The sequence below is a fragment of the Elgaria multicarinata genome, chromosome 1, assembly GCF_023053635.1.
Source record: "Elgaria multicarinata webbii isolate HBS135686 ecotype San Diego chromosome 1, rElgMul1.1.pri, whole genome shotgun sequence".
Taxonomy (NCBI): Eukaryota; Metazoa; Chordata; class Lepidosauria; order Squamata; family Anguidae; genus Elgaria; species Elgaria multicarinata.
Window position 1 is genome coordinate 93820351 of NC_086171.1, and position 27736 is coordinate 93848086.

Below are 27736 nucleotides of genomic sequence, written 5' to 3' on the forward strand. Positions count from 1 at the left end.
AGGGGGCAGCGCGCGTGAGCATTTCGGCCGGACTCCAGAACTCTGAAATCGGCGGTGTTGGGGATGATCCCTAGAGATAAGAATATTTAGCTTCATTTTCACAGTAACACTACGTTTTCAAAAATCAGAAATTCTGGGATCACTTTGAACGACTTATTTTTATCTCCCCCGAGAGGATGAGAGAACGGCTCATTAAAATTAATAGTGAAATCCAGGATTTTAGCGTAGTTAATATAACTGGGCAGCAGCCTGTATCCCCCAAACAAGAAATAGCAGCGAACACAGGAGATTCTGCTCTTCCTTTCTATCTCAGCACTTAGTTCGTCTGAAAAGTAATTCTGTGAATTTTTAAACATTTAAAGAATTGACCCGCACATCTAATGCTCCGTCTTCCCAGCGAGGCCGACCCTCTATTGCAGCCCGTGGTGGAGAGAACCTCGTGAATGTAGCTTGCTGTTAGAGGGGTTGGATTTCGAGCCTAAAATTCCCCATGCAAATATGCCCCCTTCCTCCCAAATTCAAACCTGGCGCTCAGTAGCAAGCTTCATGCTTCGTTGGTTTTCATATAAACGCGTCGCGCCTTTAATCTTTTTAAAACAAAACCAGTCCGACGTTTTCCATTCGAAATAACACCTGAGTTAGAGCAGGAACGCCTCTTTTCCTGCTACCTTTTATTTGGGGATGGGGGCGCGTTGCTGTCCAATCACAGTCACGCCAAAAACCTGGGTTTCTCCGTCGTTTTCTATGGGCCGCTGACACTTCTGTCCCAAGCAGACTCAAAAGCAAGGCGTCCAAGGGGACCCGGAAGTCGGCGGCGGCGGCGGCGGCGGCGGCGGCCCGCGTCACTCTCACTCCGGGGCGGCCGCGCCGGGCACGCGCACGTCGAGTACGTCCGGCCCATCTTCGTCGCAGTCTCCTGACTAAGGTAGAGGCGAACTGAAGCAAAATGGCGGACAGGTTCTCTCGCTTTAACGAGGACAGGGATTTCCAGGTAACCAATGCCCACCGCAGGGGGTGGAAGGGAAGCGGCGTCTGTCGGTACCGAACCCCACTTCTCTTCTCCCCGTGGGTCTGAGGAGCGGCGCCGGCGCCCCTTGTTTCACCGCCTTCACTTCTTATATTATAGTCTTTGCTTGGGTTTGTTAAGGCCTCTTCATTAGCTTCTTCCTACACCCCCCCCCCCGTTAAGATCGAGGTGTTAGGAATGATTTCTACTTCTATCCTACCTTTTTCAGATTTACCACTCTCCGTCGGGTTTGAAGGGATTGGAATTCATCTGTATTTTTCTGGTTTCAACCTCTTTTAAGGCTTGATTGGGGGGTGGGGTGGGGGAGATGCTGTCTCATTTTATTTCGCACTCTAGCCCAGTTTCATAGAATCATAGAAGAGCAGAGTTGGAAGGGGCCTATAAGGCCATCGAGTCCAACCCCCGCTCAATGCAGGATTGCCCCCTCCCCCCGTTTCACGCACACGTACCTCAACTCAGGGAAAGTGTACGTTTCTATTTTAAACTCATTCCATTCATTGTTTTAAGAATGAACGTCCCCCGTCCTGTGTGAGTATGGGAAGGAAACAAATGTTAGGATGGAGGCGGTGGGGGTGGGGGGAGGAGGAGGTCTCTCTGCCCCTCCCTTCTTTAGCCAAAGACTTGAGTATTGGAGTTAATTTGAAATTCCTTCCTTTTTTCTCTAGCCCACTACAATGATTTATCCAATTAATGGGTTTCTTTTGCATCCATTGTTCTTCTTGCTGTCACTGCCACAGGATGAAAAGATAATCCTTGCATAAGAAGCATTTCCAGGCACCAAAAAGCAAAGGTAGCTGTGTTGGGCATAAGAAAAAGTCAGAAGCTGATAAACCTTTATTAGGGCACGTCAAACATTGCCAAAAATGCCCAAGCTTTTGAGATCTCCAGATCTCTTCATCAGACAGGATGTTGCAAAAAGCATTTGAGGTAGGGGTGGGGGTGGACATTGACTTGATGTTAAACTGCATGCTCAGGGTCTCAAGATGAATTGGGGGAGGAGGGTTTGCTGGTATTCAAAATGGCTCTACCAGGTCATATGATAGTTTCAGGTTTCATCTGGAACAGTCTCTATGATCACGGGAAACAAGAAAGAAGCAAGTAATGGACTTGCTGGACTGAAAATCTAAAATGTAGCTGTTACTCTGTTTTCATCCTGAGTGAAACTCACAATTCCTTCATTTCCGGGCATATGCCTTTAAGGGGGTTCTTATTGGCTAACTCCTAGGTAGGATGGCTATACCCCCACCCCTCCAAAACTTAAAGATTAATATCTTTTGGTGCATTTTTTGTGTGGAAGGAGTGCATTGGGTGTATTATCCAGTGATTCTGCCTTTATCTGAGGATGGGAGGAAAGGAAATGGACTCATAGCATTCATAGTTGCACTATGCACTCAGAAGTAGTTGCAAAATAACTTCCACTGCTATTGTTTATGGATTGTTTTAGTATGCTTTTATCTACCCAATATCAAATGTTCTAATCTCCGATACTAAAACCTTGGGATGAAGGAGGAGACGTTAAGAAAAACTAAGTTCCCTTTCTTCCCTAACTCCAGCATATGAAACGAAATGATGTATGCAGACACATAAGAGAAATATAAGGTTACTTTTTCCCTTTTTTGGGGGGGGGGGGCGCACAAGGTCAGTTATAGCTCCCCTTTTTCTCTGGCTCATGCTGCCTTGACACAGAATGCTTGACACAGCAAGCTTGGTTCATTCCTGGGTCTCCTGGAAATGCCTTTCCACCCACCCACATTTCAGAGGGCATCTTGATGAAGGTGTGTGTATCTGCTGTCTCTTATATGTCAGCCCTTATTTAAATTTTTCTGGCTGGACAGAATAATCTTATATAAGAATACATTATTATATTTCTTTATTCCATTTATATACTTCCCCAGAGCTGAAGCTCTCTGGGTGCTTTACAAAGATTAAAATATTAAAAACAATATGCAAAATTTAAAAACACATACATCTAAAAACAACCAAACCATAAAAACAAATCTGGGATAGATTAAAAATGTTGACACTTCAAATTTTTTTACAAAGCTCGAGCTTTAATAGCAATTAATTTCATTCAAGCCAAACAGGCAGGGCAGTCCCTCCTTCAGTGGGATGCTGGACAGCCCTGCTTGGCCAATCAGTGTTGTGCAAAGGTAGGCTCCAGGCGCAGTTGCACGTTTAGGCTGTTGCTACCACCAGGGAGGGGGAAATGTAAGGAGGCAGCCAATCAGGGCTGCGAAAGCGGGACTGTGGCGCATGCCAGTTTCAGAGGGGGGATTCACTATGCATGAGCCTCGTTTTCATTTTGCATGAGTTCCTCTGTGGTAAAGGGACTGATGGGCAAAAAGGTGGGAGAGGCGCAGACTACTAGTGCCCGTGGTGACATAGACTGCACTAGTAATTAAAGAATTGAACTGATGACTTCATAATTTGTCAGCTGTGCCTACTACAATTGGGCAAGAGCTTGTGAGTCCAGAATGGATCTTTGCAAAGGGGAAATTGTGGGGACAGAACCGAACCTAAGTTTAACAATTTGGGGGCTTACTGAGTAGCTTCTAGTAGTGGTGGTGGTTGATTTTTAAAAAAATTATTATTACTGCCTCTTTCAAATGGTTACAGTTACTGAATTCTGATGAAGATGGCCTGTTAGGAAAAGCATAGTTAAAATTCCATGTTGCATAATATAGTGCAGGAATCAAGTATGTGAGCAATGACAGAGAGCCTTGCAAATTATGACTGGGTTCAGACAATGCAATACCCAACAGTGTATTGGGTATAAACAGTGTATTGGGTATAAACAGTGTTATTTAACACTGTTAAATAAACAGTGGTTTATTTAACCCATGGTGGGTTATCATATTGTGTGGAGGGATTTGTTTAACTGTGCAGAGTTGGCTGTTTGAACCACTGTTGTGTGGCAGGCACCGATGGTTATTTCATCAGCCACTGTTGATTATTTTGTTGGCCAGGCAAGAGCGGTCAAAGTAGCGGCTGCTGCTCTAGTCCAGCCGGCAGGATAGTTTCTCAGCAGCAATGGCTGATGGATTACTAGTGGGAGGACTGATGGAGGGAAGAGAGGGAGGGGGATGAGTGAATCAACTAAGTGTGGACTAATAGTGAACTCAATGCTGATCCTAATCCACACCATGGTTTATTATTATCATATGCGGGGAGTACCCCCTAAATAAACAACTGTCGAGTTGACTGTTGCCCCACTATTGACTATCATGTTGTCTGAATGCAGCCTAAGTAAGCATAATTTATTCCTTTGGAAATAAACATTCATTTGCAAAATTATGTGATCCACTTGTTCCCTTTGGGTTTCTGACTCTTAAAAATGTCAGCATTTGCTAGATTTGAGCATCTTTACTATGACATAGTAGCGCTGTGGAAAAACACTGAATAATGAATAAATATTTGAGTGTTTTTGCTGGATAAAAACATATCCTTTTGAAGTCTCAAAGTACTGGATTACAACTGGATATCCCAGTAACAGATCTTTCGGTCATGGGATGAATACTGACTGAGGCACAAGAGTATTATCTTCCTTATTTAATGGCAATTTGTAGCTCCTTGTTTTTAGAGCTGTGTGAAAATAGCAGTCATTCCAGCAACCTGATTAAGAGGCATTTGGGGACAGTACATAGAAAATGCAATTTAGCATAGACAATTGTAAAATAAGATGTCTGATGGGGTCTGAGATGTGAGGCGTGCTTATACAGGAGGAGTCATTTTGAAGCCCTTTCTGCAGCAAATTGAATTTCTGAACTGGTTTTGGATCTCAAGAAGCCATGTTAATGCTTCAATAGAATTGGCATTTCTTTAAGCTTCACTCCACCTGCTTTCATTGGGAATATCTATATTCTGTAAGTGAGATGTAGCACTGAGATGTAGGAGGGGGGTAAGTTTTTAAAGATGCAGTTTCAGTAAACAGTTAATTTTAGAAAATGTTTGTACCAAGCTCGATGGGCTAGCCTTGGCTAGAGACAATCAAATATATAGTTCAGGTTTAAAGAGCAATTTGTATAGGTAGCACCTGCATGTGGAAAGTCATTCTGGGATAATTTTACAAGGATCGCTAGTGACTTGACAAGGACAAAATAATAAATTGCTGATCAGAAATTTGACTCTAGGCCTCCCACACAAAGTCGTCTGTTGGGTGTTTGTTCACCCTAGAAATGTAGTGTAGTTATAGACTTAGTACACATAAGGAATGAGATCTATTGAAAGTAGTGACATGGGGTTTCTAGAAAAAAAATAATTGGAAAATTTTTGAGAAACTTTTCCAGAAAAAAAATCCTATGCAAATTTGGCTTCTTTGAATCAGAAAATTTTCTGATGCACTAGAGCAGATGTGGGGGATGGGTGGCCCTCCAGACATTGTTGGCCTGTGCCTCCCATCATCCTTCACCATTGACTATGCTTGCTAGGGCTGATGGGAGTTGCAATCTACCAAAATCTGGAAGGCACACATTTCCCATCCTTTCATAGAGAATGATCGGATTTGGCGTGTTTATTTTACTTCAGTAGAATATCCCATTGTACCTATTGTAGGAATGATTGCAAAGTGGGGTGGGGTGGGGGTAAAGTATTTTATCGCCTACATGTAGCCAGAATTTATGAATCCTTCATGCCCAGTGTGCCTGCTGGTGGCCATTTCTCATTTATATGTTCACATGTAAACAGCTTAATAGGGAGATGGTACAGGGACATAAGTTGTGGTGGTTATAGCGAAAGAGGCACCATAGGATGTAAGAGTGTGCACGGACCCCCAGCTCCGCTTCTCTTCCAGATCCGCGATTTGCGGATTGGCCCGCTCTGCCCTGCCCCCGCTCTGCCTATGTCCTCTCCGCTCCGGATCCGGATCGGAGCTCCGTTTCCCCCCCCCCCCCCATAGGCTTGCATTAAGCTAAAAAAGTATACAACTTTTTTTCTGTGAAAGTTAGAAACCTCAGGTTTGGCACCATGACACCTCATGGGGGTATACACACGCACGCCAAGACTCAAGGCAATCCCATCATCCCCTGATTTTTGGGGAATTTATGAAAATCGGGCACCCCATTCACCCCTTTCCATAGCTCCGTCAATTTGCACGTTAAAAATCTCAAACTCGCCACCATGACAGCTTGTCCAGGGATACATACGCACGCCAAGACTCAAGGCAGTCCCATCATCCCCTGATTTTTGGGGAATTTATGAAAATCCAACACCCCATTCACACCCCTTTCCATAGCTCTGTCAATTTGCACGTTAAAAATCTCAAACTCGCCACCATGATAGCTTGTCCAGGGATACACACGCACGCCAAGACTCAAGGCAGTCCCATCATCCCCTGATTTTTGGGGAATTTATGAAAATCCAACACCCCATTCACACCCCTTTCCATAGCTCCGTCAATTTGCACGTTAAAAATCTCAAACTCGCCACCATGATAGCTTGTCCAGGGATACATACGCACGCCAAGACTCAAGGCAGTCCCATCATCCCCTGATTTTTGGGGAATTTATGAAAATCCAACACCCCATTCACACTCCTTTCCATAGCTCTGTCAATTTGCATGTTAAAAATCTCAAACTCGCCACCATGAAAGCTTATTCAGGGATACACGCACGCCAAAACTCAAGGCAGTCCCATCATCCCCTGATTTTTGGCGGGGCTTAAACCTGCAGACCTCTCAATGGGGCCATTTCAAAGGAAATCCCAACATGCCATGAATTGAGGAGTACAGATAAACCTATGAAATCTTCTTCCACACTTGAAAAATGGATTTGGAACTTCCAAAAGTCTAACTTGAGCGCAGGAAGGACTTCTCCCCTGAGTCAAAGCCAGACGCACACAACATCCCTGCGAGGCGGGCAGGGGAGGAGGGAGGGAAGGCAGGCAGGCAGCAGACATTTCTGGGGGCATAAGGAAGTGAGCCAAGGATAAGCCAGTGATGCATATAAAATGGAATAAATAAATAAATAAACAAAGGAGGGGTGGAATTAAAAGCAGCAGTGTTGCTGAATAAACAACAAGAAGAACTTTTTTAAAAAAAGGCTATATCTGACTTTTACCAGTAATAGGGGGACGTGCCCAGGGGAGGGGGAAGTAGCTGCCAATTTGACTGGTCCTAGTGACCAGTCTTTTAAGAAGACCGCTCACTTCAACTCATGATAGGCATTGCTCCACCGGGTTACTCTCTTTGGAGGGCTGTGATAGCCCCCCAAGTACAGAAGAGAGTGGGGGCATGTCCACATGGGATGCCCTAGGGGAGCTCATCCCCTTGCACCACATCTTTTCAGTTGTTCCCCAAAGTTAGGGTGGGTAGCAGTGCTCTCTTATTATTGGCTTAGTATATGATTTCAGGTTGTGTTTGTGCATTTGGTGGGGCTACTGTTTTAAAAAACACTGGGAAAAGTCCGTTCAGACTAAGAAAGATAAGTTTCCCAGAATCCCAAGTTACCCGTTTTGCCTATCCCCTCCTCCAACTTTGGCATCATGTGATCATGACTGGGAGTTGACTCTGCCCCTAAGCCCTTTGAAAAAGGTATTTCCCGCCGGTTTTTTAAAAAATTCTAGCGCATGACCCGCACCACGCAGAGAGCTGAGAGTAGTCTCAAAATGACCCCCATCCACGACTCAAGAATTTTCAGAACGATAGCTTCAAAAACAACACAGTTATCCCCCTTTCTTTTCCGCAATGCAATCCTATGGGCAAAATGTTTCAAGATGGCGATAGAAGCAGAACGCGGAAACCGGAGCGCTCCAAAAATGGGCGCTTCTCTTCGCCTTGCTTCTAGGGGTCCGTGGTCCGCTTCTACTCCGCCTCTGGGCAAGGCGGAGCAGGCCAATTCGCTCCTGCTCCTGCGCTTCTAATCGGAGCGGAGCACATGCCTAATAGGATGGCACTTCAGCCTTCAGATTCATGTCTATCTGTAACCATTTTATATATTTATTTATCTTAAATATTTATAAACTGTCCTGTACCCAATTCTCAGGGTAGCTTACAGAAAAATAAAAGCAAATTAAAATACATATAATAAGAAAGGAAGATAAAATATAAAATTGGCAAAATAAAACTGATTAGACCTGAAGCAAATTGAAAGGCCTAGCAAAATAAAGTATCTTTACTGCTGAAATAACACTGAAGTAGGTATCAGGTGAGCCTTCTAGAGAGAACATTCCATAATTCAGGTACAACCACTGAGAAGGCCCTTTCCTCAGTTGGTCCCTGCTGTAGCAATGGGAGCACCCAAAAGAGGGCCACAGAAGAAGAGCTTAAGGTCTGTGTAGGTATATGTTGAGGTATGTGGTCTGTCAAGTACCCTAGTCTCAAGTAGTGTATTATTATTATTATTATTATTTCTTGCCCTTTTCCCAGTACTGGGACTCAAGGCGGTTTACAAGATTAAAACATATACTATTAAAGCATATAAATAAAAAATTACAAAAATTAAAATAGAATTAAACTCACAGTAAAATTAAAAACATTAAAAAAAAAGGAGTAACATTTTTTTAAAAAACCCAATACATTAACACAGATCCAGAGTATTTCAACAAACATTTTTTTGCCTGCCTCCAAAAGTGTAACAAAGAGGGAGCCAGTCTAGCCTCTCTGGGGAAGGCTTTACAGTTCAAAACCAGTAGGGGTGTGCACGGACCCCCCCACTCCGCTTCACTTTAAGATCCGCCATTTTCGGATCGGCCCGCTCCGCCCCGCCCCCACTCCGCCTGTGCCCACTCCGCTCCGCTCGGAGCTCCGGATCCGGATCGGAGCTCCGGTCCCCCCCATAGGGGGGGTTACCGGGCCCTGCCGCCATCGCCGCCCATGCGGCGACAGCAGCAGAGCCCGGTAAGGAGGAGGGGGGCCTTACCTGCCTCCGTCCGTGGTCCGTCGCCGTCTTCAGTTGAGCCCGTGGTTCCACCAGGAAGTCTGGGCCGCAAATGCGGCCCAGACTTCCTGCTGGAACCACGGGCTGAATTGGAGATGCTGACGGACCGCGGACGGAGGCAGGTAAGGGAGAGGAGGGCGGGGGGGGTTTACCGGGCCCTGCCGCCATCGCCGCCCATGCGGCGACGGCGGCAGAGCCCGGTAAGGGACCAAGGGGGAGGGGGGCCTTACCTGCCTCCGTCCGCGGTCCGTCACTGTCTTCAATTGAGCCCGTGGTTCTACCAGGAAGTCTGGGCCGCAAGTGCGGCCCAGACTTCCTGCTGGAACCACGGGCTCAATTGGAGACGCTGACGGACCGCGGGCAGAGGCAGGTAAGGGAGAGGAGGGCGGGGGGCGTTACCGGGCCCTGCTGCTGTCGCCGCATGGGCGACAGCGGCAGGGCCCGGTAAACCCCACTTACCTTTCCGGCGGAGCTCCGGATCGAGGCGAAGTATCCGCCTTCACCTCGATCCTCTTCGCCACGCTCCGCCGGCCCCCCAATCCTCTTTGCCTCCGCCTTAAGGGCAGGCGAAGCCCCCCGCTCCGCTACTGCTTCTCCGGTCCGATTAGAAGCGGAGCACATCCCTAAAAACCAGCACTTTGAATTGGGGCTAGAAATAGGCTGGGAGCTGTGAAGTTGGCAAAGCCCCAGTGGGATATGCTCAGATTACAGTCCGAGACACTCAAAGTATTTGCCTGAGAATTACTGGAATCTGGTTTTATCTGTTAATCATGATTTATCCTATTGTTTGAGCCCTCGCTGATTGTAAGGCCCTGAACTCGGAGTCTTACCATCAGCATGTGCGGTGGGGAGGAGTGATGGAGGCAGTCTTTGCCTCCATATCCTCCTGCCCTGCATTTTTTGCTAGATGGGCTTTTTTGCACTTCAGCAGGAGAGGGAAGGAGGATGGCAAAAGCTCAGATTAGTTCATATCTTGGCCTCCCACCCACCAAAATGACCCCTTTTCCCCCTCTCCGAGGTTGGGTTCCTGACCTTGGAGGCCAGCCAGCATGGTTCTGTTTGCACCGGCGGGGAGCAGGGTTCAGATCTCTGACCTCAGAAGAGGGACTCTGAACAATCCTACCTAGGGACCATAGGATTGCTTTCTTAATAATTTTAATATAGTACTCTCTCCCTTCCCACCTTGCTTCTTGTCAATTTCTGCTCTAATTTTTTGCACAAAAACAGTAGGTATTATTATTATTATTATTATTATTATTATTATTATTATTATTATTATTATTATTTCTTACCCGCCTCTCCCTTTGGATCGAGGCAGGGAACAACATTAGTACAGGAATCAACACATCTTAAAAATTCTTGATTTTACATTGATCTGGGTACGCCTGCTGGAAAAGGCTAGTCTTCAAAGCTGTCATAAAATCACAGAGAGAGTTAATTTTACGAATCTCCTCCGGCAAGCCGTTCCACAATCTGGGGGTGACAGAAGAAAAGGTCCTCTGGGAAACTGATGTCAGCCTAGTTTTGGCTGTCTGAAGTAAGTTCTCCCCAGAGGACCTGAGTGTGTGGGGCGGACGGTTTGGGAGAAGGCGATCCCGTAGGTAACCTGGACCCAAACCATTTAGGGTTTTAAAGGTAGTGACCAACACTTTGTACTTAGCCCAGAAACTAATTGGCAGCCAGTGGAGTGATTTTAATTTTGGGCTAATATGCTCACCCCTAGATGTACTGGTGACCAACCTGGCTGCCATATTTTGAACTAGTTGAAGTTTCCGAACTAGGTACAATGGTAGCCCTATGTACAGCGCACTGCAGAAGTAAAGCCTTGAGGTAACCAGCACGTACACAGCCGTCTTTAGGTCTTCTGACTTTAAGAAGGGGTGCAGCCAAAGCTGATAGTAGGCACTCATGGCTGTCGCGTCTGTCTGGGCTGTCATTTGGAGCGACGGATCCAGGAGTACCCCCAAACTGCGAACAAAGTCTTTCAGGGGGAGTGTAGCCCCATCCAGAACTGGTTGACACACCTCCAAACCTGTGTCAGAGCCCTTGACAGCAAGCACCTCTGTTTAGTCTGAATTCAGCTTCAGTTTGTTTTTCCTCATCTAGCCCATTACCGCCTCCAAGAATTTATTCAGAGGAGACACACTATCCTTAGCTGATGCTGTTATTGAAGGCATAGAGAAATATAATTGGGTGTCATCAGCATACTGATAGCACCCTGCCCCATGCCTCCAGATGATCTCTCCCAGCAGTTTCATGTAGATGTTAAACAGCATTGGGGATAGGATGGCACCTTGTGGTACTCTATACAACAGCTCCTTTTTTGAGGAGCAACTATCCCCAAGCATCACCATCTGGAATCTACCTGAGAGGTAGGACTGGAACCACTGGAGCACAGTGCCCAATGTATGGTCGATAGTATTGAAAGCCTCTGAAAGGTCCAAAAGTATCAGCAGGGACACACTCCCCCTGTCAATACCCATGTGGAGATCATCCACTAAGGCGACCATAGCTGTCTCAACTCCGTATCCTGCCCTAAAGCCAGTTTGAAATGGGTCTAGAAAATCTGTATCATCCAAAACTGCTTGGAGTTGGAAGGCAACTGCCCTCTCAACCACCTTGCCCCAAAATGGAAGATTTGATACCGGTCTGTAATTATTAAGGTCCAGGGGGTCCAGGGAGGGCTTTTTTAGAAGCGGCCGTACCACTGCTTCTTGTAAAATACAATAAAACCACGCATTAATTTTTTTTATTAAAAGAGGGGGGAAGTAGAGGGAGAGACAAAATAAGGGAAATGTACAGTAGATTCTGTGAAAAAAGGAGAAATCAAACTGAGGGTGGGCTTTTCTTTAATTTTTAAAAAAATGGGAGTGAGAGGAGGAGTGGAGACATTCCAAAGAGTAAATACCCATCAAACTAAAGCAGCTTGGCTTGGATCCTAAGCAGTCTGAGTCGTTTGTGTACAGATAGCAATCCTATCCACTCCTGCATCCATCACAAGTTCCTTGTTCTTACTTACAAAGCTCTCTGTAGTCTTTATCTTCTCATGGCTGCTTTCCTATTATAACTAGACTAAAAAAAGGACCTGCCATCATAATATAATGGTTGTTCAAGAAAAGGGGATGCAGTGTATAAGAAAATTAACTAATATTGTCAGTATAAGAGAAGGAAGGCAGTGGGACATATTGAAAAATACAGTATATTTGTAATGTATTGAAATTTGAAAAGTTAGGATCATGTTCTACCATATATGTTGTTGGGAGCTGTTCAAGAAAATAATTTCATTTATTATGGGGTGGGGTTTTTTTGTTCATAGGACATTTTTATGTAGTTTTGTAAGATATATATTGTACCAAAAATATTTGTAGTTACTTGTACTTCTAATACAAATAAGAAAATTTAAATCTCTCTCTAGCAATCCCTGATCTCTTGATAGCTCTGCCCATGTCTTTCACTCATCTTCCACCCTCAGATGCATTGGAGCTGCATTCAGATGCCATGATAGTCAATGTTGGGTTAATAGTCAACTAATACTTGGTTATTTTGCAGGTATTCCCACATGATCAGAGGAATAACCAACTATTAACCAATTGTGTGTTGTTGACTAACTCATCTGCTGCCCCACCTTCCACACAAATAGCTGGTTTCCCCTTGCAATCTCGGTGCTCTGCTCTTGAGAGCTGTGAAAAATGACAGCTCTCCAAACCAAGGCCGAGAGAGAGATCCCTACAGGGAGCTGGGGAAGTGCCCTTTTGCTTCTGTGGAAGCGAGGGTGCCAGGCATTGCAGGGATTTCCTGTACCCACTTCCACCCTGCCCCCATGCTTGGCACTCTGTTTCTTCAAAAGAAACGGCGCAGGTGGGTGGAAGGGTCTTAAAGATCCACTTCCCAGTGGAAACCCCCTTTATGCTGGGGTGGGAGGACACCCGCAAGGGTCTTTCCACTGGTGTACCACACCTCCAAGAAAGCCATTTCTCCCAGATCAGGGAAAAGGATTTCTCCTGCAGCTTGACTTTTAAACATCAAGCCATGGGAGAAATCCTTTTTCCTGAGCTGTAGGAGATGGCTTATTTGGAGGTAGGGAGGTGTTGGGGGGAAAAGGTGTGCCCCAGTGGAAAGACCTTTTTGGGACTCCCCCCATCCCAGCACAAAGGGGATCCTGCCATATATAAAAAGGGAAATTGGGGAGGGCCCAAAAAAGCAGACATCTTTTCCTGATGGAGAAGCTTCAATGCTCCAGGGGATCTCTATGGAAATAATCTTCATTGAATTCCCTTTGCAGTTTGAAGCTTCCTCATCAGGAAAATTGGGTGTGTGTGTTCCCATCAGGAAAATGAACCCCTTGCCAAGGACTCTGCTCCCACAGTCCTTGGTAAGGGGTTCATTGCCCTACCCCACCCGGTTTCCTGCTTTTTTATTCTTATAAGTCCATTTGTGGCTTATAAAAACAATAAAAAGCAGGAAATCGGGGGGGGGGAGTGAACCCCTTGCCAAGGACTGTGGGGGCAACACAGTCATTGGGAAGAGGGTTGCTTTTGCTCTCCACCCCACTCCCCAATTTCCCTGGTGGGGAAATTGTCAGACATTGCCATCAAATCTGAATAGCTTTCTGGGTGAACGTTTTACTATGACATTTAACTGAAAACATTTATCACCTCAAAACTAACCTCTTAGTACTCTCCTTTCACATTTAAACATGGGATTTATAGATCATGCAAAATAAGACTACACAACTTATTTTGGTATGAGCCTGCCCTCTCATTCCAAAATTGATCATTAGTGGCCTAAAAGAGAGAGAAGGACCAGCTTCCTTTGTGGTATAACTGCTGGATCTTCTGGGAGTAATTTTTGTACTCCCTGCAAGTGATCAGACAAATTCATAGAATCATAAAATAGCAGAGTTGGAAGGGGCCTACAAGGCCATCGAGTCCAACCCCCTGCTCAATGCAGGAATCCACCCTAAAGCATCCCTGACAGATGGTTGTCCAACTGCCTCTTGAAGGCCTCTAGTGTGGGAGAGCCCACAACCTCACCAGGCAACTGATTCCATTGTCGTACTGCTCTAACAGTCAGGAAGTTTTTCCTGATGTCCAGCTGGAATCTGGCTTCCTTTCAGCCCGTTATTCCGTGTCCTGCACTCTGGGAGGATCGAGAAGAGATTGTGGCCCTCCTCTGTGTGACAACCTTTTCAGAATTTGAAGAGTGCTATCATGTCTCCCCTCAATCTTCTCTTCTCCAGGCTAAACATGCCCAGTTCTTTCAGTCTCTCTTCATAGGGCTTTGTTTCCAGACCCCTGATCATCCTGGTTGCCCTCCTCTTAACACGCTCCAGCTTGTCTGCATCCTTCTTGAATTGTGGAGCCCAGAACTGAACGCAATACTCTAGATGAGGCCTAACCAGTGCCGAATAGAAAGGAACCAGTACCTCACGTGATTTGGAAGCTATACTTCTATTAATGCAACCCAAAATAGCATTGGCCTTTCTTGCAGACATATCGCACTGTTGGCTCATATTCAGCTTGTGATCTACAACAATTCCAAGATCTTTCTCGTTTGTAGTATTGCTGAGCCAAGTATCCCCCTTCTTGTAACTGTGCCTTTGGTTTCTATTTCCTAAATGTAGAACTTGGCATTTATCCCTATTAAATTTCATTCTGTTGTTTTCAGCCCAGCACTCCAGCCTATCAAGATCACTTTGAAGTTTGTTTCTGTCTTCCAGGGTATTAGCTATCCCACCCAATTTTGTGTCATCTGCAAATTTGATAAGCGTTCCCTGCACCGCTTCTTCCAAATCATTAATAAAAATGTTGAAGAGCACTGGGCCCAGGACTGATCCCTGCGGTACCCCACTTGTTGTCTCTCCCCAGTTTGAGAAGGTTCCATTCTGTAGCAAACTGAATCCACCTAATAGTTGTTCCATCTAGCCCACTTTTAGCTAGTTTGTTAATCAGAATGTCATGGGGCACTTTGTCAAAAGCTTTGCTGAAGTCAAGATGTATGATATCCACAGCATTCCCACAGTCCACAAGGGAGGTTACCTGATCAAAAAATGAGATCAAATTAGTCTGACAGGACTTGTCAGACTAATCTGCTCCAGAATTTTCCCAGGGATGGATGTCAGACTGACTGGTCTGTAGTTCCCAGGTTCCTCCTTTTTGCCCTTTTTGGAGATAGGGACAATGTTAGCTCTCCTCCAGTCGTCCGGCACCTCACCCGTCTTCCATGATTTTGCAAAGATAATAGACAAAGGTTCTGAGAGTTCTTACGCTAGCTCCTTCATTACTCTAGGATGCAGTTCATCGGGCCCTGGAGATTTGAACTCATTCAAGGAAATTAGGTGTTCTTTGACCATTTGTTTATCAGTCTCAAATTGCAATCCTGCCCTCTCAACTTCTGCTTCACTTTCTCCAGGGGGGTCATAGACCCGCTTTTGGGAGAAGACTGAGGCAAAGTAGGAATTGAGCACTTCAGCCTTTTCTTTGTCATCTGTTATCAATTTGCCATACCCATTAAGCAGCTGAACCACCATTTCTTTCCTCTGTCTTTTACTACTCACGTATCTGAAGAAAGCCTTTTTATTGCTTTTAGCATCCCTCGCTAATCTCAGCTCATTCTCAGCTTTAGCCTTCCTGACGCCATTTCGGCACTTCTGCGCCACCTGTCTGTACTCTTCTTTTGTAACCTGGCTTTCCTTCCACTGCCTATATGTATCCTTTTTTGTTTTCAGGTCATCTCTAAGCACAATTACCTCCTGTATTTTATTATGCCGTGAAACATTTCCCCTCAACCAACCCACGTTGTTGATGTTGTTATTGTTATATTATACCTGAAGAAGAATCTGGGGAATTTGAAAATGTACTTCGTAACATTTAAATTGGTCCTAATATATTTTTACAGTTAACCATGTGACCAAGCCATATGTTACACATTAGTGCTTTACTCCTGAATTTCTATCCACACCCACCCATATCGTTTCACAATCAATATTCCAGAGCCATAGTTGCAGGTAACCATGAGACTGGAACATGGTCTGAGATAAAAGCACCAGATGGCAGAGAAACATTCAAAGGAGAGTGTGGAAGGGTAGGTTTAAATAACTCCTTTGTCATTAGGGTGACCCTATAAAAGGAGGACAGGGCTCCTATAGCTATAACAGTTGTATAGAAAAGGGAATTTCAACAGGTGTCATTTGCATGACACCATTTCAACTGGTGAAATTCCTCTTTATCACAACAGTTAAAGCTGCAGGAAACCAGTTACAAAGGAGGACACGGCTCCTGTAGCTTTAAATGTTGTGCTGAAGAGGAAATTTCACCAGGTGCTGCATGCACGCAAATGTATTGTCTAACAGACAGGAAGCTTTACTTCTATTAATGCAGCCCAAAATAGCATTTGCCTTTCTTGCAGCCATATCACACTGTTGGCTCATATTCAGCTAGCGATCTACATCAATTCCAAGATCCTTCTCGTTTGTAGTATTGCTGAGCCAAGTATCCCCCATCTTGTAACTGTGCATTTGGTTCCTATTTCCTAAATGTAGAACTTGGCATTTATCCCTATTAAACTTCATTCTGTTTTCAGCCCAGCACTCCAGCCTATCAAGATCACTTTGAAGTTTGTTTCTGTCTTCCAGGGTATTAGCTATCCCATCCAATTTTGTGTCATCTGCAGATTTGATAAGCGTTCCCTGTACCTCCTCGTCCAAATCATTAATAAAAATGTTGAAGAGCACTGGGCCCAGGACTGATTCCTGCGGTACCCTACTCATTGCTTCTCCCCAGTTTGAGAAGGTTACATTGAAAAGTACTCTTGAGTTCGATTCTGTAGCCAACTGTGAATCCACCTAATAGTTGTTCCATCTAGCCCACTTTTAGCTAGTTTGTTAATCAGAATGTCATGTGGTACTTTGTCAAAAGCTTTGCAAAAGTCAAGATATATGACGTACACAGCATTCCCACGGTCCACAAGGGAGGTTACCTTATCAAAAAATGAGATCAAATTTGTCTGACAGGACTTGTTCTTGACAAATCCATGTTGGCTTCTAGTGATCACTGCATTGATTTCAAGGTGTTTACAGATTGACTTCTTTAGAATCTGCTCCAGAATTTTCCCAGGGATGGATGTCAGACTGACTGGTCTGTAATTTCCAGGTTCCTCCTTCTTGCCCTTTTTGAAGATAGTGACAACGTTAGCCCTCCTCCAATCGTCTGGCACCTCACCCGTCTTCCATGATTTTGCAAAATAATAGACAAAGGTTCTGAGAGTTCTTACGCTAGCTCCTTCATTACTCTAGGATGCAGTTCATCGGGCCCTGGAGATTTGAACTCATTCAAGGAAATTAGGTGTTCTTTAACCATTTGTTTATCAATCTCAAACTGTAATCCTGCCCCCTCAACTTCTGCTTCACTTTTTCCAGGGGGGGTCATAGGCCCTCTTTTGGGAGAAGACTGAGGCAAAGTAGGAATTGAGCACTTCAGCCTTTTCTTTGTCATCTGTTATCAATTTGCCATCCTCATTAAGCAGTTGAACCACCATTTCTTTCCTCCATCTTTTACTACTCACATATCTGAAGAAAGCCTCTTTATTACTTTTAGCATCCCTCGCTAATCTCAGCTCATTCTCAGCTTTATTTATTTATTTATTTATTTAGAATATTTATATACTGGTCGCCATTGAAAATTTTTAGAGCGGTGTACAAGGTAAAATGAAAATAAAAACAGAATAAAACAGTTAAAACAAAATTTAAAAAGAAGCAAAAAACAGCAACACAGAAATCCAAGGCTGCATGTTAAAGAAAGGCTTCTTAGAATTAAGATGTTTTCAGGAGGCGCCGAAAGGAGTACAAGGTTGGAGCCTGCCTGACCTCCAGAGGCAGGGAATTCCACAGGAGTGGCGCCACCACGCTGAAGGCTCTTCCCCTGGTGGATTCCAATCGGAGGATGGATCTAGGTGGAACCACCAGGAGCAGGCCCTTGGATGACCTCAGTGACCGGGCAGGTTGGTAAGGGAGAAGGCACTCTCTCAGGTATCCTGGTCCCAAGTTGTTTAGGGCTTTGTACACAAGTACAAGAACCTTAAACCTGGCCCGGTAGCGAATAGGCAGCCAGTGCAGTTCCCTCAGCAGAGGAGTTACATGCTGGAAAGGGGCAGCTCCAGACAACAGCCGAGCTGCAGCATTCTGCACTAGCTCCAGCTTCCGGAGCAGCTTCAAGGGCAGCCCCACATAGAGCACATTGCAGTAATCCAATCTTGAGGTTACCAATGCCTGTACCACCGTGGTCAAGCTATCCCTGTTCAGGAGAGGCCGTAGTTGGCGAACTAACCGAAGATGGTAAAAGGCACTCCGAGCCGTGGCGGCTACTTGAGCCTCCAACGACAGAAATGGGTCTAAGAGTACCCCCAAACTATGAACCTGTTCTTTCAGAGGCAGGGCAATCCCATCCAGAACAGGCAATGAGCCTGTCTCCCGGACTCGGGAACCACTCACCCACAGGGCTTCCGTCTTGTCAGGATTCAGTCTCAGTTTATTGGCCCTCATCCAGCCCATTACTGAGTCTAGGCTCTGGTCCAGGACTTGCACAGCCTCACCTGATTCAGTTGTCACAGGGAGATAGAGCTGCGTGTCATCAGCGTATTGATGGCATTTAGCTCCAAATCCCCTAATGACCGCTCCCAACGGCTTCATATAGATGTTAAATAACATTGGGGACAAGATGGTGCCCTGCGGCACTCCATAGCTCAATTGCCAGGAGGCCGAGGACTGGTCACCCAATGCTACTCTCTGAAAACAACCCCGTAGGTAGGACCGGAACCACTGTAAAACAGTGCCTCTGATGACCACAGAGTCGATCCAGGAGGATACCATGGTCAATGGTATCAAAAGCCGCCGAGAGATCGAGCAGGATTAACAGGGTTGCATTCCCCCTGTCCCTCTCTCAATAAAGGTCATCCATCAGGGCGACCAAGGCTGATTCAGTCCCGTAACCAGATTGGAACCCAGACTGGAATGGATCTAGATAATCAGTATCCTCCAAGAGTGCCTGCAGTTGCTCTGCCACAACCCTCTCAAGTACCTTCCCTAAAAAAAGAGTGTTAGCAACTGGGCGGTATTTGCCTAATACCATCGGATCCAGTGTGGGCTTCTTCAGGAGTGGTCGCACTACTGCCTCCTTAAGGACAGCAGGGACTACCCCTTCCCGGAGGGAAGCATTTATCACCCCTTGGACTCACCCTGTCAGACCCCCTCGGCTTGCTTTTATAAGCCAGGAGGGACAGGGATCGAGAGGGCAAGTGGTCGGTCGCACTGCTGCAAGCACCTTGTCCACATCATCAGGCCGCAATAACTGGAACTGATCCCACAAAATTGGGCAGATGGTGGCATCGGACACCTCAACTGGAGCTGCACTAAAAACAACGTCAAGCTCGCTGCGGAGAGAAGCAGTCTTGTCCTCAAAGTGTGATGCAAAAAGGTCACAGCGGGTCCTTGATGGAGCCAGGGCCCCATTTGCTGGGGAGGATGTTAGCAGCCCCCGGACCACCCGGAAGAGCTCCGCTGGACAGCTACTCGAGGACGCAATGGAGGCAGCAAAATAAGCCTTCTTTGCTGCCCGCACTGCCACGCAATAGGCACGATTATGTGCTCTACAGCGTGCTCGGTCATCTTCGCTTCGAGTCTTGCGCCATTTGCGCTCCAGCCGATGTCCAGCCTGTTTCATTGACCGCAACTCCTTAGTATACCAAGGAGCAGAGCAGGCTCTACAGGACTGGAGAGGGCACTCAGGTGCGATCAAGCTTTAGCCTTCCTGATGTCATTTCGGCACTTCTGCGCCACTTGTCTGTACTCTTCTTTTGTAGCCTGGCCTTCCTTCCACTTCCTATGTATCCCTTTTTCTTTTCAGGTCATCTCTAAGCTTTTTGTGGAGCCACATTGGTTTCCTCTGTTGTCTTCTCTCTTTTCTCCTGGTTGGAATTGTTTGTAACTGTGCCTTTAAAATTTCCTTTTTTAAATACTCCCACCTATCCTGCACTCCTTTTCTCATTAGGCTCATTTGCCATGGGACCTTGCTTATCATAGTTCTGAGTTTATTAAAATCAGCTTTCCTAAAATCCAGAGTACGTGTATGGCTACACTCAACTTTTGTCTCCTTCATAATCAAGAATTCAAGTATGACGTGGTCACTTTCCCCCAGAGTTCCCGTAACTGCCACTTTATCCACTAAGTCATCCCTATTGGTCAATATCAAGTCAAGGATTGCCGATCCTCTAGTTCCTTCCTCCACTTTCTGTAGGAGAAAGTTATCACCCACTCATGTCAGGAATTTCTTGGAAGGGACGCTTTTGGCAGTATTGGTCTCCCAACAGATATCAGAGTAATTGAAGTCCCCCATCACTACTACATCACACTTCCTTGAAAGTCTGGCAATTTGTTTCTCAAAAGTTTCGTCCTCGTCTTCTCCTTGATTGGGTGGTCGGTAGTAGACTCCGATTATCATGTTTTTTTTATTCCTTGCCCCATTTTTTTTAATCCAGATGCTCTCGACGGGGCTCCCAGTCTGATCCGCCTGTATTTCTGTGCAGGGATAGGTATTTTTAACATATAGTGAAACTCCATCTCCCTTTCTAGTTCTTCTGTTCTTTTTGAACAAGTTATATCCTTCAATTGCTATATTCCAGTCATGGGAGTCATCCCACCAAGTTTCAGTTATACCTATCAAGTTGTATTTGCCTTCATGTAATAAGAGTTCAAGTTCGTTCTGTTTGTTTCCCATGCTCTGGGCATTAGTATATAGACATCGAAGACCATGTGTTTTATAGTCTGGCTTTGTTCCTACATTGTTGTGGACAATATTTGGGGGCACTATTGGAGCTTTTCTCTGTACTGTGGTGCCTTGGCCTTCATCCATTGTTGCCTCGAGGTTTTCGTCTCCCGCCCCTGTAAGATTCAAGTATCTTCAAATACTTGAAAGGTTGTCACACAGAGGAGGGCCAGGATCTCTTCTCGATCCTCCCAGAGTGCAGGACACGGAATAATGGACTCAAGTTAAAGGAAGCCAGATTCCAGCTGGACATCAGGAAAAACTTCCTGACTGTTAGAGCAGTGCGACAATGGAATCAGTTACCTAGGGAGATTGTGGGCTCCCACACTAGAGGCCTTCAAGAGGCAGCTGGACAAGCATCTGTCGGGGATGCTTTAGGGTGGATTCCTGCATTGAGCAGGGGGTTGGACTCGATGGCCTTGTAGGCCCCTTCCAACTCTGCTATTCTATGATTCTATGATTCAGTTTAAAGCCCTCTTGATCAAGTTCTTCACGCTGTGGCCAAACACATTCTTTCCAGCCCTTGTGAGGTGTAACCCATCCCTTGCCAGCAGTCCATGTTCCAAGTAGCGTAGCCCGTTGTCCCAGAATCCAAAACTCTCACGTCGGCACCACCTTCGTAGCCAGTCGTTCATCCAGAGTATTTTTCTTTCCCTTTTTAATACTCTTCCAAGAACCAGGAGGATGGATGAGAAAACTACTTGGGCCCCAAAGTTCTTCAGTTTCCTTCCCAGAGCTTCAAAGTCTGAAATGATTTCTTTGTAGCTCTTCTTGGCGACATCGTTTGTTCCCACATGGATGAGAAGAAAGGGGTATGTGTCCGTGGACTTTATGAGCTTCGGTAACCCTTCAGTCACATCTCTAATCTGTGCTCCAGGGAGACAGCACACCTAGCGAGTCCATGGGTCTTCACGACATACTTGGGTTTCAATCACACGCAGCAGGGAGTCTCCCACAATGGAGGATCAACAAAGCAGGACACACTGCCACAGCACCCTCCCATTCATGTTCCCCAGCAACTGTTGCACACAGGCTTACTGCCTCAGATAACGGAGGTAGCACATTACCATCAGGGATAATAATAATAATAATGATGATGATGATGATGATGATATTTCTTACCTGCCCCTCCTTCTGGACTGAGGCGGGGAACATTAGATACAAATACCATAAAATACATAAAACTGATTAAAACATATAAAACTAATATATTACAATAACAGTCAAATATCTTAAAATTCAACTAGGTAGGCCTGCCAGAAGAGATCAGTTTTTATAGCCTTCTTGAATTCATAAAGACTATTAAGTTGACAAATCTCTCCTGGCAAGCCATTCCACAGTCTGGGAGTGGCAGAAGGTCCTCTGGGTTACAGTTGTCAGCCTAGTTTTGGGTGACTATAGTAAATTCTTCCCAGAGGACCTAAGTGTGTGGGATGGATTGTACGGGAGAAGACGAGCTGGACCCAAACCATGTAGGGCTTTAAACACTTTATACTTCGCCCGGAAACTAATTGGCAGCCAGTGAAGTGATTTCAGAGTTGGTGTAATATGGTCACCCCTAGATGTACCGGTTACCAACCTGCCTGGCATATTTTGAACTAATTGAAGTTTCCGGACTAGGCACAAAGGTAGCCCTATGTGCAGTGCAGTGCAGAAGTCGAGCCTCGAAGTTACCAGCACATGCACTACCGTCTTTGGGTCTTTTTTCCCTCCCTCCCTCGCAATCCTAGAAGTTTCAAGTTTCCCATTTAAAGGGGCAACGCAAAGCATGGGAGCTGAGAATGTAAAAGGGGCCATGCTTTGTGTTGCCCCTTTAAATGGGACTAATATAGAAAAAATAAAAGATTTTCAATATTATATGCATATTATTTGGAATGCACCTTTTGAGTTAGACTATCTTGGGAAGGGGGGAATTATATTCTGAACAATGGTGAAAGGGGGGAATGGAGCAAAAAAGGTTGAGAACCACTGCATTAAGCCATTCACAATGTCATGCTCTTCCAGAGGTTTCTGTAAGATTATCTTTCTCCTTCCAGTAAAGTACAGCAGAAAAGTTGTCCAAATATGAATGATTAACCTGTTAAACTGGAGATAGTTCACCTCGCAATAATTTCATATTTATTTATTTATTTATTTATTACATTTCTATGCCGCCCAATAGCCGGAGCTCTCTGGGCGGTTCACAAAAATTAAAACCATTCATAATATAAAACAACAGTATAAAACCATAATATAAAATACAATAAAAAAGCTCAACCAGATAAAAACAGCAGCAATGCAAAATTACAAATTTAAAACACCATGTTAAAATGTATTTATAGATTGTTAAAATGTTGGGAGAATAAAAAGGTCTTCACCTGGCGTCTAAAAGCATATAATGTAGGTGCCAAGCGAACCTCCTTAGGGAGCTCATTCCACAGCTGGGGTGCCACAGCAGAGACGGCCCTCCTCCTGGTAGCCACCTGCCTCACTTCCTTTGGAATTCCAATTATCTATCTATGATGTGTTTCTAATAGTATAACCAAATCAGTATTTTTATATATAACTGTAAAACTAATCTGAAAAGTTGCTATTCTAAAAATGAAACCTTCATCTGGTTGCAAATATTAAGATTACACCAGCAAGAATGAGTCTTTGGTAACTCTTAGTTTTGTAAAATATAGTGAGGAAGAGTGAACTTTTGGCGGGGGAGGGGGAGTCTTGCTAACAAGAGCAAGTTAAAATATCTTGTAATCCTGGACAATATTTGCTAACATGTTATATTATATTAATAACTTTAGTTCTCTGTGGCTGCCAGAGACGTTCGTTTCTCCAGAGCCCATTTGACAAAATTGGCAGTCCTCCTATATGATGTATAATAATCTGTACAGTGTTAGAGTTATGCTTGCAGAGGAGTTATAATTAAATCCAACTATTAACAGCTCAAGATATTTCTTTCTCAGCTCTGCATACAATGGGCACTCTTGCTAGGAGATAGCCTAGCTACAGTGATCCATGCTGTGATAACCTCTCGTTTGGATTACTGCAATGCGTTATACGTGGGGCTGCCTTTGAAAACGGTCCAGAAGCTTCAGCTGGTACAAAACAGGGCAGCCCGTTTACTAACGGGGACTGGCCGGCGAGATCATATTACGCCAGTCCTTTTACAATTTCATTGGCTGCCAGTCCAGGTCCGGGCCCTATTCAAAGTGCTGGTATTGACATTTAAAGCCCTAAATGGTTTGGGGCCAGGTTATTTGAAGGAACGCCGCCTCCCATATGTACCTGCCCGGACCTTAAGATCATCTTCAGGGGCCCTTCTCCGTGAGCCCCTGCCAAAGGAAGTGAGCTTTCTCTGCTGTGGCACCCCGGTTGTGGAATGAGCTCCCCAGAGAGGTCCGCCTGGCGCCTACACTGTACTCCTTTCGTCGCCAGCTAAAGACCTTTTTATTCTCCCAGTATTTTAACACTTAATTTTAACTTAAATTTAAATTTTACTGTTTCACTCTGTATTTTAATTTTATATCAATTTTGCTGCGTGGTTTTTATTCTGGTTGTGCTTTTTATATTGTATTGTGTATTTGTGCTTTTAACCTGTTGATTGTTTTACTACGATTTTAATTTTTGTGAACCTCCCAGAGAGCTTCGGCTATTGTGCGGTATAGAAATGTAATAAATAAATAAATAAATAGGAAGTGTACCCTGTCCTCTGCCTTGAGACAGCCAGCTGGGCAATTTGCTTTCATAGATCATAGAATCATAGAATAGCAGAGGTGGAAGGGGCCTACACAGCCATCGAGTCCAACCCCCTGCTCAATGCAGGAATCCACCCTAAAGCATCCCTGACAGATGGTTTCACACTGTGGTGGGACTTATAGCGTGCCTTCACCTCCATCAGCTGGAGTGAATTCAGTCTGCACCAAGTCATAAGCCATCTCAGCTCATATGAGGTGATAGAAGTTAAGTATGGGGTGGGGGGACCTTCCCTGAGAAGGTAATAATACTTTTCTGGATCTAGTAAACATGAATAAGAGAAGACTAGGAGTTCTTAGACCGAACGGTGGAACTGCAACAGCAACAAGAAGCACATGAGGTTGAAGAACAACAGCCAGCTGAAGCAGAAGTGGAGTATGCTGAGGGGAGGAAAGCCAATGAAGAGGAAACTCTCTGGAAAAGAGTGACAGTTAGGTGCAGAAGAACTAGAAGGCATTCTGCACCAGTGGAACCATTAGAGTTAAGCAACCGCTTTCAGCTTCTGGAGGATGAGACTGAAAGACAATTTGCAGAGGAAGAAGTACAGGAGACATCATGCAACAGTGAACAAGAGGCAGTAGGTAGGTCAACCAAGAAGAAGAGAAGAGTAGTCGTTGTGGGAGACTCCCTGCTGCGTGGGATTGAAACCCAAGTATGTCGTGAAGACCCATGGACTCGCCAGGTGTGCTGTCTTCCTGGAGCACAGATTAGAGATGTGACTGAAGGGTTACCGAAGCTCATAAAGTCCACGGACACATACCCCTTTCTTCTCATCCATGTGGGAACAAATGATGTCGCCAACCAGAACTACGAAGAAATCATTTCAGACTTTGAAACTCTGGGAAGGAAACTGAAGAACTTTGGGGCACAAGTAGTTTTCTCATCCATCCTCCCGGTTCTTGGAAGAGGATTAAAAAGGGAAAGAAAAATACTCTGGATGAAGGACTTGAGAGTTTTGGATTCTGGGACAACGGGCTATGCTACTTGGAACATGGACTGCTGGCAAGGTATGGGTTGCACCTCACAAGGGCTGGAAAGAATGTGTTTGGCCACAGCGTGAAGAACTTGATCAAGAGGGCTTTAAACTGAATCTTACGGGGGCGGGAGACGTAAACCTCGAGGCAACAATGGATGAAGGCCAAGGCACCACAGTACAGAGAAAAACTCCATTAGTACCCCAAAATATTGTCCACAACAATGTAGGAACAAAGCCAGACTATAAAACACTTGGTCTTCGATGTCTATATACTAATGCCCAGAGCATGGAAAACAAACAGAACGAACTTGAACTCTTATTACATGAAGGCAAATACAACTTGATGGGTATAACTGAAACTTGGTGGGATGACTCCCATGACTGGAATATAGCAATTGAAGGATATAACTTGTTCAAAAAGAACAGAAGAACTAGAAAGGGAGGTGGAGTTTCAGTATATGTTAAAAATACCTATCCCTGCACAGAAATACAGGCGGATCAGACTGGAAGCCCTGTCGAGAGCGTCTGGATTAAAATAAATGGGGCAAGGAATAAAAAGAACATGATAATCGGAATCTACTACCGACCACCCAATCAAGGAGAAGACGAGGACGAAACTTTTGAGAAACAAATTGCCAGGGTTTCAAGGAAGTGTGATGTAGTAGTGATGGGGACTTGAATTACCCTGATATCTGTTGGGAGACCAATACTGCCAAAAGCGTCCCTTCCAAGAAATTCCTGACATGAGTAGGTGATAACTTTCTCCTACAGAAAGTGGAGGAAGGAACTAGAGGATCGGCAATCCTTGACTTGATATTGACCAATAGGGATGACTTAGTGGATAAAGTGGCAGTTACGGGAACTCTGGGGGAAAGTGACCACGTCATACTTGAATTCTTGATTATGAAGGAGACAAAAGTTGAGTGTAGCCATACACGTACTCTGGATTTTAGGAAAGCTGATTTTAATAAACTCAGAACTATAAGAAGTAAGGTCCCGTGGCAAGGGAGCCTAATGAGAAAAGGAATGCAGGATGGGTGGGAGTATTTAAAAAAGGAAATTTTAAAGGCACAGTTACAAACAATTCCAACCAGGAGAAAAGAGAGAAGACAACAGAGGAAACCAATGTGGCTCCACAAAAAGCTTAGAGATGACCTGAAAACAAAAAGGGATACATATAGGAAGTGGAAGGAAGGCCAGGCTACAAAAGAAGAGTACAGACAAGTGGCACAGAAGTGCCGAAATGACATCAGGAAGGCTAAATGTTGTAAACCGCCCAGAGAGCTTCGGCTGTGGGGCGGTATATAAATGTAATTAATTAAATAAATAAATAAATAAATAAAGCTGAGAATGAGCTGAGATTAGCGAGGGATGCTAAAAGCAATAAAAAGGCTTTCTTCAGATATGTGAGTAGTAAAAGATGGAGGAAAGAAATGGTGGTTCAGCTGCTTAATGAGGATGGCAAATTGATAACAGATGACAAAGAAAAGGCTGAAGTGCTCAATTCCTACTTTGCCTCGGTCTTCTCCCAAAAGCGGGTCTATGACCCCCCTGGAAAAAGTGAAGCAGAAGTTGAGGGGGCAGGATTGCAGTTTGAGATTGATAAACAAATGGTCAAAGAACACCTAATTTCCTTGAATGAGTTCAAATCTCCAGGGCCCGATGAACTGCATCCTAGAGTAATGAAGGAGCTAGCGTAAGAACTCTCAGAACCTTTGTCTATTATCTTTGCAAAATCATGGAAGACGGGTGAGGTGCCGGACGATTGGAGGAGGGCTAACGTCACTATCTTCAAAAAGGGCAAAAAGGAGGAACCTGGGAACTACAGACCAGTCAGTCTGACCTCCATCTCTGGGAAAATTCTGGAGCAGATTATAAAGAAGTCAATCTGTAAACATCTTGAAATCAATGTGGTGATCACTAGAAGCCAACATGGATTTGTCAAGAACAAGTCCTGTCAGACAAATTTGATCTCATTTTTTGATAAGGTAACCTCCCTTGTGGACCGTGGGAATGCTGTGTACGTCATATATCTTGACTTTTGCAAAGCTTTTGACAAAGTACCACATGACATTCTGATTAACAAACTAGCTAAAAGTGGGCTAGATGGAACACCTATTAGGTGGATTCAGAGTTCGCTACAGAATCGAACTCAAGAGTACTTTTCAATGTAACCTTCTCAAACTGGGGAGAAGCAATGAGTGGGGTACCACAGGGCTCAGTCCTGGGCCCAGTGCTCTTCAACATTTTTATTAATGATTTGGACGAGGAGGTACAGGGAACGCTTATCAAATTTGCAGATGACACAAAATTG

The 27736-nt window shown here is 44.9% G+C and overlaps 1 protein-coding gene across 1 annotated transcript in view; it reads left to right on the forward strand.

The window, feature by feature from the left end:
* The first annotated feature begins 896 nt into the window (after nucleotides 1-896).
* Nucleotides 897-27736, forward strand: part of GPATCH8 (G-patch domain containing 8) — a 171604-nt gene continuing 144764 nt past the window's right edge. Inside the window, exon 1 of the mRNA XM_063132916.1 lies at nucleotides 897-991. Within this exon, the coding sequence (XP_062988986.1) occupies nucleotides 947-991 (45 nt within the window). The 5' untranslated portion in view covers nucleotides 897-946. The remainder of the gene's footprint in view (nucleotides 992-27736) is intronic.